The 15,662-nt window shown below is 42.9% G+C and overlaps 1 protein-coding gene across 2 annotated transcripts in view; it reads right to left on the bottom strand.

Moving 5' to 3' along the window:
• The window catches only part of tmtc3 (transmembrane O-mannosyltransferase targeting cadherins 3), a 123,177-nt gene that overhangs the window by 71,759 nt on the left and 35,756 nt on the right, over window positions 1-15,662 (bottom strand). For both annotated transcript variants that reach the window (XM_072268149.1, XM_072268150.1), the window contains exons 4-6: window positions 8,012-8,111; window positions 4,451-4,566; window positions 59-231 (exon numbers count right to left, since the gene is read on the bottom strand). In XM_072268149.1, the coding sequence (XP_072124250.1) occupies window positions 59-231; window positions 4,451-4,566; window positions 8,012-8,111 (389 nt within the window). The remainder of the gene's footprint in view (window positions 1-58; window positions 232-4,450; window positions 4,567-8,011; window positions 8,112-15,662) is intronic.

Raw genomic sequence — 15,662 nt, 5'->3', positions numbered from 1 at the left:
GCCATCCCACCCACCACTGTCCAACTCTTTCAATTATGCTCGAGACAAAACACCTTACCTGGTGAAAACTGGGAGCTGGGACTGAATGACCTGGACACGGACAATGACCAGAAGAAGTGTGCTGAGCATCAGAAAAATAAGCTTGATGAGCGTTTGGAGCACCCATGGTGGTAGATGGCCTTTTCCTTGGACCACATGAACCACGATCTCTCTCAGAACTTGCAGAGTGAACTGAAAAAAATCAGAGATTAAAGCACAATCTTTTACATTGCAAGAACATTTAATGGGGAAAAAAAAACAACTCCTCTGGTGGCCCCCTAGTGCCCCAACATAATTAATTCCAGCAAGTTGTGGAACATGAAGCTTTAGGTTTAGATGTTGTAAGGAAAAAGTTAAATTTGATTCCTCCTTGCTACATGCCAAAATAAAATAGACCACATGAGTTTTCTCTGGTTTCTTCAGTTTCCTCCTCTATTCCAAAAACGTATGGGTTAGGGTTAGTGACATACAGGCATGCTATGTTGGCACTGGAAGTGTGGCAACATTTCAGGGCTACCTAGCACAACCTTTGCTGATTCGAATTGATGCAAAATGACACATTTCACTGTATGTTTTGATGTACTTGTGACAAATGAAGCTACAGTACTGTGCAAAAGTCTTAGGCTCATATATATAGCTAGCGTGCCCTAAGCCTTTTGCACAGTACTGTAGTAACTTTATGTATTGCACTGTACTGCTGCCGCAAAACAAAAAATTCATGACACGTGAGTGATGATAACCATAATTCTGATATGGGTTTCTATTGTGGACTGGGAGTGGGAAGGGGGCACGGAGAGGGGAATCATGGTTGCAAAAAAAGGGGAAGGGAGAGGGGAGAGAGCAGGAAGCACCAGAGATGCATTCTGCAATGATCGATAAACTAATTATTCGGAATCATTTGACCTTGCCTGGTGTCTCAGGGCTGAGTGTGTCTGCACCTGCACCACCCCTTGCCCCTGGCACTCCTCTGCCATCTGTCCCATACCCCTGCCACACAGAGTTCCACCCTTGCCATTCCTAACATCCTTTGCCCACCAGATTTACAAACTCACTCTCTGCTCCACGTTAACAAATACAGCACTGTGCAAAGCTCTTAGGCACCATAGTTACCACATGTGCCCAGGACTTTTGCACACTGTATATAAAAAAAAATGGAAATTTGAAAGATAAAATTGTGTCAGCCTGGAATGTGGAGATCATCTGGAGATGTGCATAAATGCACATCCTTGAGATTAGACAGCGGTGAAGAATGTCTTCTTCCTTACAGACCATTGTCTCTGTTTCTAAATTATTTGTCTAGGCTAAAGGTCGTGAGAGATAAGAAGATGCAACTGGTACCACTAAAGAATGAAAAGTACTGGTACAAAAGTTATGTGAGTACTGAAGAGATTTTGAAGGGCACAAAAAGGGCCACTTTCTTTGTGCAAATGGGAATTTTCTCTTAGACTGGGTCATGGCTAGTGTTAAGAGTTAAAGATAGAGATAGGGCAGAGAGGGGTCAGATAGGGGCAAAGAGGAGGCTGTGTGAAACGTTGCTGGATCCATGGTTCCCTCCAGCATTGTACAGGTCACTCATTAAGCAGATGACCCCCCTGGATTGACCACAACCGAAAACAGCTGTGAAGTAAAAGAAGCTGTCCAAAGAGGTGTAGAGGCAACAGTCAGGAACTCTCCCCAGTCCAAGTCAGGGTTTCTTTGTCCGCTGAAGGCAGTGTCAAAAGATCTGACCATGTTCCAGGTTTGGAATAGTTTATTTAACACTTTCTGAAATCAAAGAAACCCTTCCCTGACGGACAGTGGGAAAGGATGTGTCTGTTTGTCACATGAATTAACTGGCCTTCCCATGAGTGCCAGGAGTTAGAACTTTGAGTACATGGAGAGAGTTGTTCACTCTGGAGAAAGTATTTGATTTATGTATTCAAAATAATGAAATATTTAATAGTGGAAATAAGGAGAAATAGCTTCCTGTGAGAGAAGGGTTAATAAGCAAAGGTCAGGTTCCAGGTGATTGGATAAAGAATCAGAAGCAACAAGAGGAAAAGCTTTTTCACACTGAATTACTGGGATCAATTTTTCATTATAAGTGACCTTTGAACAATCCTACCCGCCTAGCTGAAAGAAACCCAGCCGATGTCCAGTTATCCTCCCAATCTCCTGACTGGGTTGCTCCTCCAGTTCTTTCACTGATTATCTTCAATTTGGATTCTCTGATTACCATCCCATCTGCCAATGGAAATACTTCCCTACAATCAACAATTTGCTGGAGGAACTCAGTGGACTGAGCAGCATCTGTGAGTGGAAAGGAAATGCTAATATTTCGGGTCAAAACCCTGCATTAGGACTAAAGGAGGAGTGGGAAGATAGCCAGTATAAAGAGAAGAGGGGAGCCCAAGGTGATAAACAGTACCACAAAAGCTACCAGAAATAGAATCTGAAAAAAGTTTGGATCTCATCAACATTCACCCGAGAGATTACTTAATGCAACACACACAAAATGCTGGAGGAACTCAGCAAGTCTAGCAGCATCTATGGTAATGAATAAACAGTCGACATTTCAGGCCAAGACCCTTTATCAGGACAGGAAAGGAAGGGGGAAGAAGCCAGGGTATGAAGGAGGTGGTGGTGGTGGGGGGGGGGGGATGGTGGTATGGTGGTGGAAGAGTACAAGCTAGAAGGTGATGGGTGAAACCAGGTGGGTGGGAGAGGGGTAATGAAGTTAGAAGCTGGGAGGTGATGGGTGGGAAAGGTTAAGTACTAGAGAAGAAGGAATCTGACAGGAGAGGAGAATTGACCATGGGAGAAAGAGAAGGAAGAAGGGTACCAAGGAAAGGTTATAGGCAGGTGAGAAAAGAATAGGCCTGGGTGCCTGAAGAAGAGTTATTGTGGAAAATTACCAGAAGTTAGAGAAATCAATGTTTATACCATCAGGTTGGAGGCTACTGAGACAGAATATAAGGTATTGCTCCTCCAATTTGAAAGTAGCGTCACTGTGGTAATGGTGGACTAGTATGTCAGAATGGGAATGGGGATTGGAATTGAAATGGTTGGCCACTGGGAAATCCTGCATTTTGTGGGTGGAATGAAGGTGCTCTAAAAGCAGTCTCCAAACCACATCAGGTTTCACCAATGTAGAGGAGGCCACATCAGGAGCACTGGATACAGATGACTCCAACAAATTCACAGGTGAACTGTCCCCTTACTTGGAAGGACTGTTTGGGGCCATTATTATTATTGTTTTTTTTTTCAGCTCAAGCAGGTAAAACCTGAACTACGGGCATAGCCAGGCACTCTCATTTGTCAATTGCTAGGAATTTTTGGACTATTTTAGTGGTGTTTAGTATTGTGGCTTTCTGAAGATTTACATAAATATTACTGCGTGGCCCTAATTGTTTAATTCTATTGTGTAGTACCTTTGGGATGACACCAGTTGTAGATATTACTATTGGGACAATGTACAGTATAGCCTGTTCACGTTCCAGTCTTTCAATTTCCTTTTTAAATTTAGCATATTTCTGGTGCTTTAACTTATTGATTTATGTGGGTTATGTGTGTTTGCAATGCCTATATCTATTAAAATAAGTTGTTCTTGTTTGTTTATCCTGTAATATTATATCCAGACAGTTATTATGGATTGTCCTATCTGTAATAACTGATAGGTCATAATATAATCTGAGGTATTCTGACTCTAAAACAGGAATCAGGCTTGTATTTATAGTAAATTGCTATTATTATTTAATTATTTACTAAGCCAGATTTCAGCATCTGCAGTGTTGTATCTCCAGTTCACTACTGTTTCAACCAGCACTTTCTTTCTGACAACCGCGAAGGGCTACCTGATGCTCCTGGTGACCATCTATTTCAATTTAACTCCAACCTGATGGCATGAACCTTGACTTCTCCAACTTCCGGTAACTATTCCCCTTCCCTCCTCCTCCATTTTTTCATTCCCTATTTTGGTTACCCTCTCACCCCTTCTCTTCATCTGCTCAACACATTCCTCTGATTCCCCTTCTCCTTCCCTTTCTTCCATGGTCCATTGTCTTCTTGTACTAGATTTCTTCTTCTTCAGTCTTTACCTCTTCCACCTCCCAGATTCTTACTTCCTCTCCCTCCCCCACCCATCTTCCCCCTCACCTGGTCCCACCTATCACCTACCAACTATACTCCTTCCTTCCCTTCACCTTTTTATGCTGGCTTCTAGCCCCTTTCTTTACAGTCCTGATGAAGGGTCTCAGCCTGAGTTGTTGACTGTTTATTCTCCTCCAGAGATGCTGCTTGACCTGCTGAATTCCTCCAGTAATTTGTCTGAGTGATGCTGTATAATATATGTTAAGAAAGGCATCATAAGCATGCACCATGAGGAACTAGAATTCTATCAATATGAGCAATACATTTACATTTCATTACTTACCCCTTGGGCAACAAAGATTTCATACACGAAGCATATGCCAATGACCGTAATTCCCTGTTCTTTGCACAATGTTGCAGCAGCAACTAAAATTATAGTAACCACAATGGGTGTCCACACTGCAAGCAGAAGAAAAAACAACTTCTATCATCTCATTCTATCTAATCAGTTCCCAGGGTACATGCAGATTGTCAATGATAAAGACTTCACAACTTCAAGATCTGCAAAAACTCTTCATAACAAACGAAGTCATCAGTGTTGTAATGAAGAGATTGAGATAAGCAGTTGCACAAAGCAAAATCCCATAAACAGCAATGGAATGGTTCACCAGATATTTTCAGCAGGTCAGCCAGCATCTATAGAGAGGAATAAACAGTCATTGTGGGCCGAGACTCTTCAAGCAAGTCCTGACGAAATGCCTTGGCTCAAAACGTCGACTGATATTCAAAGTAAATTTATTTATTATCAGTACTTGTATATGACACCATATGCAGTGCTACTGTGAAATGTATTTTCTTGTGGGGATTCACAGTAGAACAGTGAAATTGCCCTCCATAGTTGCTGTCTAACTTGCTGAGTTTCTCCAGCATTTTGCGTGTGTTACTCAAGAAATCTCGCATCTGCAGAATCTCATGCCTACGTCAGAAAGTAACCTGTTCTGTAAAGCCCAATCCATGCTCAGGGAAGAGCAGCAAATATATCCTGTCCCATTTATCACTTGATCCCTCTAGTCCCGAGAAAAATATCCAGATCTTTCTGGAACTTATTCGTCATTTTGCTTCAACTGCTTTTTATGGTTCACGACTCTGTGGAAGAGAAAATTTTTCACCTTGGTTTTAAATGGCTTACCCCTTATCCTTGGACATTATCTATCCATTGGAAACTTCTTCCTATATGGGAAGAATAGGTCAAATGTCTTTATTCTGCTCCTATATCTTATGGTCTTGAGTATAATTTGATTTACCAGGCTCTGTTATCTGCTGGTCTGGATGAGTGCAGCTCTAACAACTAAAGAAACTGGACACTATTCAGGTTAAGGCAGTCTGCCTGACTGGCACCCGTCATACACTCTAAACTTTGATGCAAAGGTTAAAAAAAAAGTTCAAAGGTTCATTTATTATCAAAGCAGGTATCCATATACAACTCTGAAATTTGTCTTCTCCAGATAGCCAGGAAACAAAGAAAGAACATGTTTAAGTCATTCAGAGAGAAATATCAAACCCACCCCCACCACTCACACAAAATGGAACAGGAACATCCACCCCCAAAAAACAACTTCTTGCCCTGCACAAAAAAAAACTAACAGAACACAACAGAACATCAACCCACAAACACCCTCCTCTCGTACAATATGGAAAAGGAACAGGTGATTAAAAAAAAACACAGAATATAAAAACTATAAGTCTGAATAAGTCCAGAGCCCATAAGTGCAATCGTCCAATCCATAAATGCAGAACAAAGATACCATCCTCCAATATCACCAACAGCACAAAGTAATTGACATAGAGCACTCTATGCAAAAATGGGCCTTTTGGCCCATCAAGTACATACTTAACCACTACTCTGGCTAGTTCCATCAACCCACACCTGGTTCAAATCCTTCCAAACCTCTCTCATCCATGTACTTATCCAAAGTTCTCTTAAATATAGAAATCAAACCTGCATCCACCGCTTCTGCTGGCAGCTCCTTTTACACTCGTACCACTCTCTTGAGTAAAGAAGATCCACCTCACATTCCCCTTAAATATTCCTCCTTTCGCCCTTAACCCATGACCTCTATTTCTAGTCTCATCCAACCTCAGAGGAAAAGCATGCTTGCATTTACCATATCTATACCCTTCATAATTTTGTATTCCTTTACCAAATCTCCCCTCAATCTCCTATGTTCAAATAAAGTTCTAACCTATTCAGCCTTTCCTTATACAGTAAGTCAGGTCCTCAAGTTCCGGCAAGATCCTTGTAATTCTTTTTCTGCACTCTTTCAATCTTATTCATATTGTTCCTGTACCCAGGTGAACAAAATTGCAAATAATACTCCAAATTTGGCCTCAGCAACATCTTATACAACTTCAGCAAATCATCTCCACTCCTATACTCAATACTTTGATTTATGAAGGTCAATCTACCAAAAGCTCTCTTTAAGATCCTTTCCACCTGTGACACCACTTTCAGGGAATTATGGATCTGTATTCCCAGATCTCTTTGTTCTACTGCACTCCTTACCACAATGCTTCTATTAGAATAGTAAATACACTTCAAAAGACCTTCCTTGAGCCAACTGTTTTGGATACTGGAAGGGTTCATATCATTGCAGGGTTTTCTTGTACAATGAAGGTTTAAGTGACCATGAATAGGTTAACTCCATTTAGGAGCTGGCATTGTAGGGCAAATGGCAACCTCTTGCTGTGCTTCATACTGCCATCACTCCATGAAAATTTTAAGACTGATTTATGGTTTACAGCAATGAATTCTACAGATTCACCGCACTTTGCTAAAGAAATTCCTCCTCAACTGTGTCCTTCTATTTCGAGACTGAGTCCTCTGGTCCTAGACTCCCCCACTATAGGAAACATCCCCTCCACAATCAAAATACTCACAATAGTCCAATCATTTTACAAAATTCTATGGATAGTGGAATAGTAGCTGCTGAATGGAAAAGAACCTCGCTATTTAAACAAGGGAGAGAGGAAATCAGGAATAAACAAGAATTGTTTGTAAGTGAGAGAATGGGATTGATGAGATAGTCCTGAGATCTAGCACAGTGGGCTGAATAGCCATTTATGCTCTCAGAAACGCAAAATGAATTAAATGGGATCCAGTTAAAACTTGTAAAACACTGACTTATAATACATACAAAATGCTGGAGGAACTCAGTAGTCAGGCAGCATCCATGGAAGGGAATAAACAGTTGATGTTTCAGGCCAAGACCCTTCATCAGGACTGGAAAGAAGCCAAAATAAGGTGGAGGAAGGTGAGGAAGGGGAAGGAGGACAAGCTGGCAGGTGATAGATGAGACCAGCTAATGGGGAAGGGGTATGAAGTGAGAAGCTGGCATGTGATATGACAAATAAACAGACTAGATGCGAGAAGGCTCTTGCTCCTGGCTGGGGTGCTTAGGATGAGATGTCACAGTCTCAGAATACCATTTACAAAAGAGATGAGCAGCAGGAATTTTTCACTCAGATGGTGGAAAACTATTGAATTTACTACTAATGAAGGTGTAAATAGTTCAGAAGGAAGCAGATAAATTATTAGACACAAATGACACATGGGTTACAGAGAGAGTGCACAAATATAATATTTAGCTGAATGATTAGCCACATTGTACTAAATGCTGGAGAAGGCTCCTATGCTCCTAATTTTCTATGTTTTGACCAATTAGTCATCTCAAGTTGAAAAATGACATAGCCTTAAGCCAAACAACCCTTAAAGATGAAGACATCTACGTTTAATGGCCAGCTTCTTATGTCGTGAACTATTTGCTAGATTCCACAGCTGTATTTCCCTTAATATTCTTGATACACAGGCTTTGGTGAGTATTAAGGAAAATAAAAGTGGTATTACCGATTGAATTGTTGGGACCTTTAGATTTGGTGTATGATAAAAATGCAGCCAGAAAGAAAACAGAGGACAAGAGTTCAGCTCGACCCACGACTCCAGTAACCTGTAGATTAAACAGAGAGACACTGAGATGTAAATCTCCATGAAAGATTGTATTTAATGATACAAAAAATCAAAACTTCTTAACTATTGCTGGGGTTTCTCTGCCCAGCAGGACATCAAAGTTCATAAAGACTCTTTATAAGATGCCCACCTTAACCATAAACATTACAAAAAATGCTAAACAATTTTATAGAAGAGCACTAAATTTAACTTTCAACCAACACGAGAAAAAGAAATCTCATTAGCACATTGCTGTTTGTCAGGAACTGGGCACAAATGGCTTGCATTTTATAAGTGAGAACAAGAAGAGATCATTCATTCCCTTGATTCTACTCTACTAATGAACAAGAATGTGCCTGATCTTCTACACGAGGTATATCTTGAAAAAAACGAACAAATAAGAATAAGTCAGGTGCTTACAGTGACTAGCGTACTGTAGATGAAGTTAAGGTGATATTCAATCAGCACGAGGGAGAATGGCTAACGTAACGCTATTATAGTGCCAGCCATCAGTGATCAGGGTTCAATTCCCACCACTGACTGAGAATAGTCTCTATGTTCTCCCTGTGGCCGTGTGGGTGCTCCTGTTTCTTCCCTTATTCCAGAGAATGATGGTTAGGGGTAGAAGGTTGGCACTTGAAGCATGGCGACACTTGAGGGCTGTCCCCAGTACATCCTCGCAGAAGTGGTAAAATGCCATGTGACAAATAAAGCAAATCTTTTGTCACTTTTTTTAAAAAGAAGTATGTAGGGAGAGGTGAAAAGGAGGATGGCATCATAGTCAGCACAGACAATGTGTCATCCCCCCCTTCTCCCATCCATCTAGTTTCACCTATCACCTGCTAGCTTATACTCTTTCTCCTCCCCCTGCTTCTTATTCTGACCTGCCCACTTCCTTCCCAGTTCTGATGAAGGGTCTAGCCCAAAATATCAAATATTTATTCTCCTTCATAGATGCTGCCTGACCTGCAGAGCCCAGCAGTTTGTGTGTTTTGCAAGATTTCCATCATCTGCAGAATCCTTTGTGTTACTGCATTTAAATGACAGTTTCAAGGAAAGTTTTTCCAAATGCTCTAATGAAAGCACATAATACTTCAATTTGTTTATAATTTGAATGATAATTACTAAAGCCTGAGGGGAGACTTTGCTTGATGGGTTTTCAACAAAAATATTAAACAGCCATTATTAGAACAATTATAAATCATACCATCAACAGCAAACAGTGAAAAATTTCGGTTAAGATTATTCATGTCCAAAAGTCTGTAAACATACAGCTCAATTTGTTAAGATCAGGAGAAAATCTGCAGATACTGGAAATTGAGCAACACACACTAAATGCTGGAGGAGCTCAGCAGGCCAGGCAGCATCGCCTGCTGAGTTCCTCCAGCATTTTGTGTGTGTAGCTCTATTTGTTAAATGCTTACCGAGTGATAAACGCCAGTCATTAAAATCATGAAATAGATGGATGTTTCAGTATGTGGAAAATCCAAAAGACCATAAGACATAGGGGCATAATTAAGCCATTCAGCCTATCAAGTCTGCTTCATCATTCTAAAACCTGGGTGCTGTGGACATAAAATAGTCCCAATGGCTCCAACAGGGAGCTTGAGAGAAGTTTCACTATCCAGAGCATAGAAAATTTGCTGCGACAGAGAACAATTGAAGCGAATACCAAACATGCACTTCAGAAGACACAGGAGATTCTGAAAACCCAAAGGAGCACACACAAAAAGCAGGAGGAACTCAGCAGGACCAGCAGCATCTATGGGTAGAAATGAACAGTCGATGTTTTGGCCCGAGATTATTCATAAGCAGCAAAAGCATATATTGACAGAGTAAGATAAAGGTAGTGAATGGGAGCTCTGCTGGAGGAGGATAAAAGAGTTAACATTGGAGGACCATTTGATGTCTTTGAGCCAGTATTCATTGAAATTTAGAAGGATGAGAGGGGATCTCATTGAAATCTACCCAATATTAAAAGGTCTAAATAGAGGGGACGTGGAGAGGGTGTTTCCAATAGTGGAGGAACCTAGGACCAGAGGGCACAGCCTCAGAATACACGGACATCCCTTTAGAACAAAGATGAAGAGAAATTTATTTAGCCAGAAGGTGGTAAATCTGTGGAATTCATTGTCACAGATAGTTGTGGAGGTGAAGTCACTGGGTATATTTAAAACGGAGGTTGATAGGTTCTTGATTAGTAGGGGTGTCAAAGGTTATGGGGAGAAGGCAGGATAATGGGATTGAGAGGGATAATAAATCAGTCATAATGGAATTGTAGAGCTGACTCATTTGGCTCCTGTGTCTTATGGTCTTCAAGTGGGACAAACGGCCTGGTTTTGTGTTGTGTATCCCAGGTTTGGTATGACTGTATGGCAAGATGACACAACTAAACTATGATATGCCACACAGTGGCAGATGTTTGACATTGCATACAGGTATCTTTATCAGACCAGTAATGTATATAAACCAGCAGCTGAGCAGGTCAACATAAAACGTTTTGAAAGTACAGACTGATAAAGGCAAGTTATCGTTTGAGAAGTTCACACCTGACTAACTTCAGTCTTTTTCTGAGATAAGGAAAGCAGATGACAGTATCACATTTGATATACACTTCCAAATGCCTTGTTCTGCATTATTTTCACAGGTGAGTAGGAACAGGAGCCATTCAACATTTTAAGAACACTTCTTCCCCTCCGCAATCAGATTTCTGAATGGTCTGACTTTGGTGTTTGCTTTTTGCACTATTTCTTTTGTAACTTACAACTATGTTTATGTCCTAACCTGTACCATCGCCGCGAAACATCAAATATCATGATAGACGATAGTGATAACCCGATTCTGATTCAGTAAGATCTCCCATGTGGCAGAACTGATCCAAAGAGAATGAAGCCCATTAGATTTAAAGCCAAATTTTCAGAAGTTGCACCCAGAATTGTGACAAGTGCTTTAGTGACTGGAAGGATGGTTGCACAAAGACAAAGGTTAGTTTTATAATTGTACAGGAACAGGCCCTTCAGCCCACACAAGCCATGCCACCCATCACACTCTGATTTACACTGATATGGTAGTATATCGGTGAGTGGAATGCTATTTGCAGCACCAGCGATCAGTGATCGGAGTTGAATTCCTACCACTGTCTGCAAGGGGTTTGTATCCCCATAACCACATAGCTTTTCTTCAGGTCCTCCAGTTTCCTTCCACACTCCAAAGGCATACGGGTAAGGGTGGGTTGGTAAGTTGTGGGCGTGCTATGTTGGCGACAGAAGAATGGTGACAATTATGGGCTGCCCCAGCATATCCTCGGACTGTGTTGGTCATGGACGCAAACGACACATTTCACTAACACGAGAAAATCTGCAGATGCTGGAAACCCAATGAAACTCACACAAAATGCTGGAGTAATTCAGCAGGCCAGGCAGCATCTATAGGAACAGGTACAGTTGACGTTTCAGGCAGAGACCCTTCATCGGGACCTCATGAAGGATCTTGGCCCGAAACGTCGACTGTTTACTCTTTTCCAATAGGTGCTGCCTGGTCTGCTAATTTCCTCCAGCGATTTGTGTATGACACATTACCCTGTATGTTTCAATGTACATGTGACAAATAATCTTTAAATTTTTAATCCTGTGTTAATCCCTCTTTTTGTTTCATTCTCCCTTATTCTTATCAACTATCAGATTTCAACATTAACCTACACATGATGGGAAATTTACTGTGGGTAATTAACATCTTACCCCATGTCTTTGGGATATTGGAGGACACCGGAGCACCTGGACGGACGCTCACAGTCAGAACATGAAAACCAAACAGACAGCACACAGTCGGGATTGAAGCCCAGTCTCTGATGCTGATTATTCTACCAGCCACTGCTAAGTCCTTTCTTTTCATTATGGAGGGGCAGAGCTTAGAATGGTGGCACCGAACAGCGTCTCCTTTGCTTGCATCTTCGGAAACGGCTCTATTTCTATCTTTGATATCTCTTTTTTCCCCTTTCAAGGTTCTTTTCAAGGCCTTGGCCTGGAGTTACACGCTGACTTCGGTTCTTTGCGGAAATGGAACTCACTCTCAGGGCCTCACGACCGGCCACTTTTCAATATGCTAAGGACGTGGCCTAGAAAACCAGTGCATCTTCAGGGTGCCGGATTTTCGTGGCTCTGGAGGCAGGTGGATTCAAGGCTGGTGCCGCCGTCACCGACTGATGTGTCGTGGGAGATGGCAGATCGGAAGCTGGCTATGTGCCCAGAGACCCGAGTTCTTTGGGGCACAGGGCTCAGAAAAAGCGACACAACAGAGTTTTAACATCATAAATCAGCGAGCTGATGTCTCCCCTCTCGCTGTGAAACAGGGACACCACCTTTTCCCTTATTAGGGGGAGAGAGAGAGAGCCTGTGGTAAGTTGAATACCGGGTGAGCAAGTACTCTTTGTGGAACTGCGAGTCTGTGTCTTTATTGATGCTTTGCTGCATGCCTGAGTGCTTGGTGGGGGGCGGGGGGGTGCCAATGCTTTTTTGCTGGTGGGGGAGGGGAAAGTTGTTGCTTTGCTGCTGCTTCTGGGTGGGGGGGACGCTGGGGAGGCTTTGGGGTTCTAACATTTAACTGCTATTCATTCTTTGGGGTACCTCTGTTTTCATGGATGTTTGTGAAGAAAAAGAATTTCAGGATGTATATCGTATACATTTCTCTGACATTAAATGTACCTACTGATACCTATTGAAATGCAGGGTCACAATTAAGTTAAATGTTACTAAAATTCAGTATGCAGCTGGCAGTGAGAACGTGAATCACAGTTAGTCCGAAGCTATCAATAGACTGGATTAGAGAGATCAAAAGTAACAATTCAAGCCAATCTTTAAAAAAATACATTAAAGGGAAAAAAAGGCACGTCTATATACAATGAGGTCAAAGCCCAGAGGCCTGGGTTTGTGAGTCTGCGAGGGCGAAGCCCGAAGTCAGCAGTACGTAAGTCTACTGGAGACTGGAGGTCAAAGTGGGCCTTTTCTGGGTTGTAGAACTGTCAGTGTGTGTGTGGGTGGGTGTTCAGTTAGGTGGAACAGAGCTTGTTTTGCTGTTGTTGTTCTGAGAATGTGTTGGGTGTATGGGGTGTCAGGGAGGGATGGCACCCCTGATGGGGTGGACACACTGTGCTCCCTTGAGAGAAGCAATCCACCATTGGTCCTCACTTCACACTCAGCTCTCACCACTGGCTCAAAGCAGCCACTTGCTAGCAACAGCAGCCACACCTTGGTAAACCACTTCAACAAGCTGGCTAAACCAGGTGAGGGTAACCAATGGGTTTTAAACCCTCAGTGAGTTTGGGCTTGTCGACCCAAGCTAGCAAAGTCCAGACCCTGCAGTCTGTGCGGAGGTAACCACTAAACTGGCTCAGCGGGATGGAGGCAGACCCAGTAAGGCGCTGTGGAGTGCTTAGAGCATGTTGAGGCATTAAGGACATTATGGCCACCCACTGACTGTATCTGACTTATCGTCAGCCATACTGACTCTGTCTTGCCACTGGATACAGATGGCCTCAGATGGGTGAGTGAGGTTGATGCTGCGCAACTCGATCCTTCCCATCCCAAACTAACGCAAGTCCTGTGATGAAGCAGCAGGTGTGGGTAGAATGACAGCTGCCGTCACAAACCTGAACACTGGCGACTCAGGCCATAGGGTCATTATCCACTGATAGGAACTACAGTGGTTTTCAGCAGCCTCCAGAGCAACTGGGCAGCCCTCTTCAGAGTCGATGCTGACAGACCTCAGCCAGCTGCTCAACAGGGAGAGAGTTAGCCCAATATAACATTGACATTGCAGCCCTGAGAGAGACCCGGCTTGCGGGAGAGGGCGAACTTTGTGAAAGGGGCGCGACATACATTCTTTTGGGGTGGAAGAGGAAATCCAGTCCGACACAAGGCTGGGATCAGATTTGCAATGAAGACAAAGATCACTGTCAAACTTGCTGGACCTCCAAAGGGCAGGAATGACCGCTTCATGACCATGAAACTCCCCTTGTCACACAGTAGGAAGCATGTCATCATCATTAGCGCTTACACCCCAACTATTACTAACCCAGATGATGTTGTCAAGGGCAAGTTCTACGAAGAACTGCACTCAGTTATAGCCACTATTCTAAAAGCGGACAAGCTTATTATCATCCTTGGTGACTTCAATCCAAAAGTAGGCTCTGACAACATTGAGAAATATGGTGTAGGCTGCTGCAACAGCAACGGCATTCTACTACTCCAGACATTGCCGAACATGAATTGTTGATCACCAACACCATCTTCCACCGCCCACCTGTAACGGGACTTTGTGGATACATCCCTGCTCTAAGCACTGGGATCTAATTGACTACATCATCATCAGGACAAGAGACAGACAGGATGTAAGGGTGACAAAATCTATGTGTGGTGCTGAATGCCAGACTCACCATTTCTAAACATCCGTATCCAGTCCAAGAAAGGCCCTCACGGAGAGAAAGCCCCAAGATAGCTGAACACCTCCAAGCTGAAAAGCAGCAACATAAAGCAGTCTTTTGTTGACCCTCTGGAAGATAGTTTCAGCACCACCCCTCTGGGCGATCAGAATGTGGAAACTGTTTGGTCAACCCTTCGGCAGCTGATCAACAACACTGCCACAGAGCTTCTAGGGCCGGCTACCAGAAAGCACAAGGACTGATTTGATGAAAACTGTGTTGACATCAAACAACTGCTGGATGAGAAACATCGTCTCTACAAAGCTTTCCTCAGCAACCCCAAGTCCATCTCAAAGAAGGGCGTCTTCAATAAGATAGAAAGGTCCATACAACACACACTGTGTCAGACAGAGAATTCCCGGCAGAGTAATAAAGCTGATGAGATCCAGGCATATGCAAATAGTTATGATTTAAAGAACTTCTATGCTGCATTAAAAGAGGTTTATGACCCCCGTTCATCAGGATCATTCCCTCTCCTTATGATGATGAGAACATGTGATCATGGACAAAGATAGGCTTCATCAACAGGCTGTGCACTTCAACGGTCTTCTGAATTGCTCTTCCGACTATAAATGACAAAGCCGGCGGTCACCTGCCCCAAGTACCTGCTAATAAAACATTGCAGATGTTCCACTGACCTTAGCCAAGACCCGGAAAGTGATCTCTTGCAGCAGAGCACCTGGATCAGACTCAATACTAGCCAAGGCCTACAATGAGATGGTGCTAGCAGAAAAGCTTCATCAGCTCTCCCAACTCGTGACAGCAAGAGAAAAGTCCACAGGAATTTAAATGATCCATCTGTATAAGCGAAAGTCCTGACAGTCCTGTGATCACTGTCGGGGAATATGCCTGCTGTCTATCGCAGGCAAGATCTTTGCCAGGCTTCTTCTCAACCGTCTCACATCATACCTCGATTGGAGACTCCTAGTAGAGAGCCTGTGTGGATTCCGCAAAGACCGTGAGACTACTGACATGGTGTTTGCTGCAAAGCAGCTGAAAGAGAGATGTCAGGAGCAAAATGACGACCTGTACTCATGCTCTGTCAATCCGACTTAAGCTTTTGACACCATTAGCAGA

This window comes from Mobula birostris, chromosome 9 (genome assembly GCF_030028105.1).
Source record: "Mobula birostris isolate sMobBir1 chromosome 9, sMobBir1.hap1, whole genome shotgun sequence".
Classification (NCBI taxonomy): Eukaryota; Metazoa; Chordata; class Chondrichthyes; order Myliobatiformes; family Myliobatidae; genus Mobula; species Mobula birostris.
Note: the sequence above shows the minus strand (reverse complement) of the source record. Positions and strands in the feature narration are given on the sequence as shown.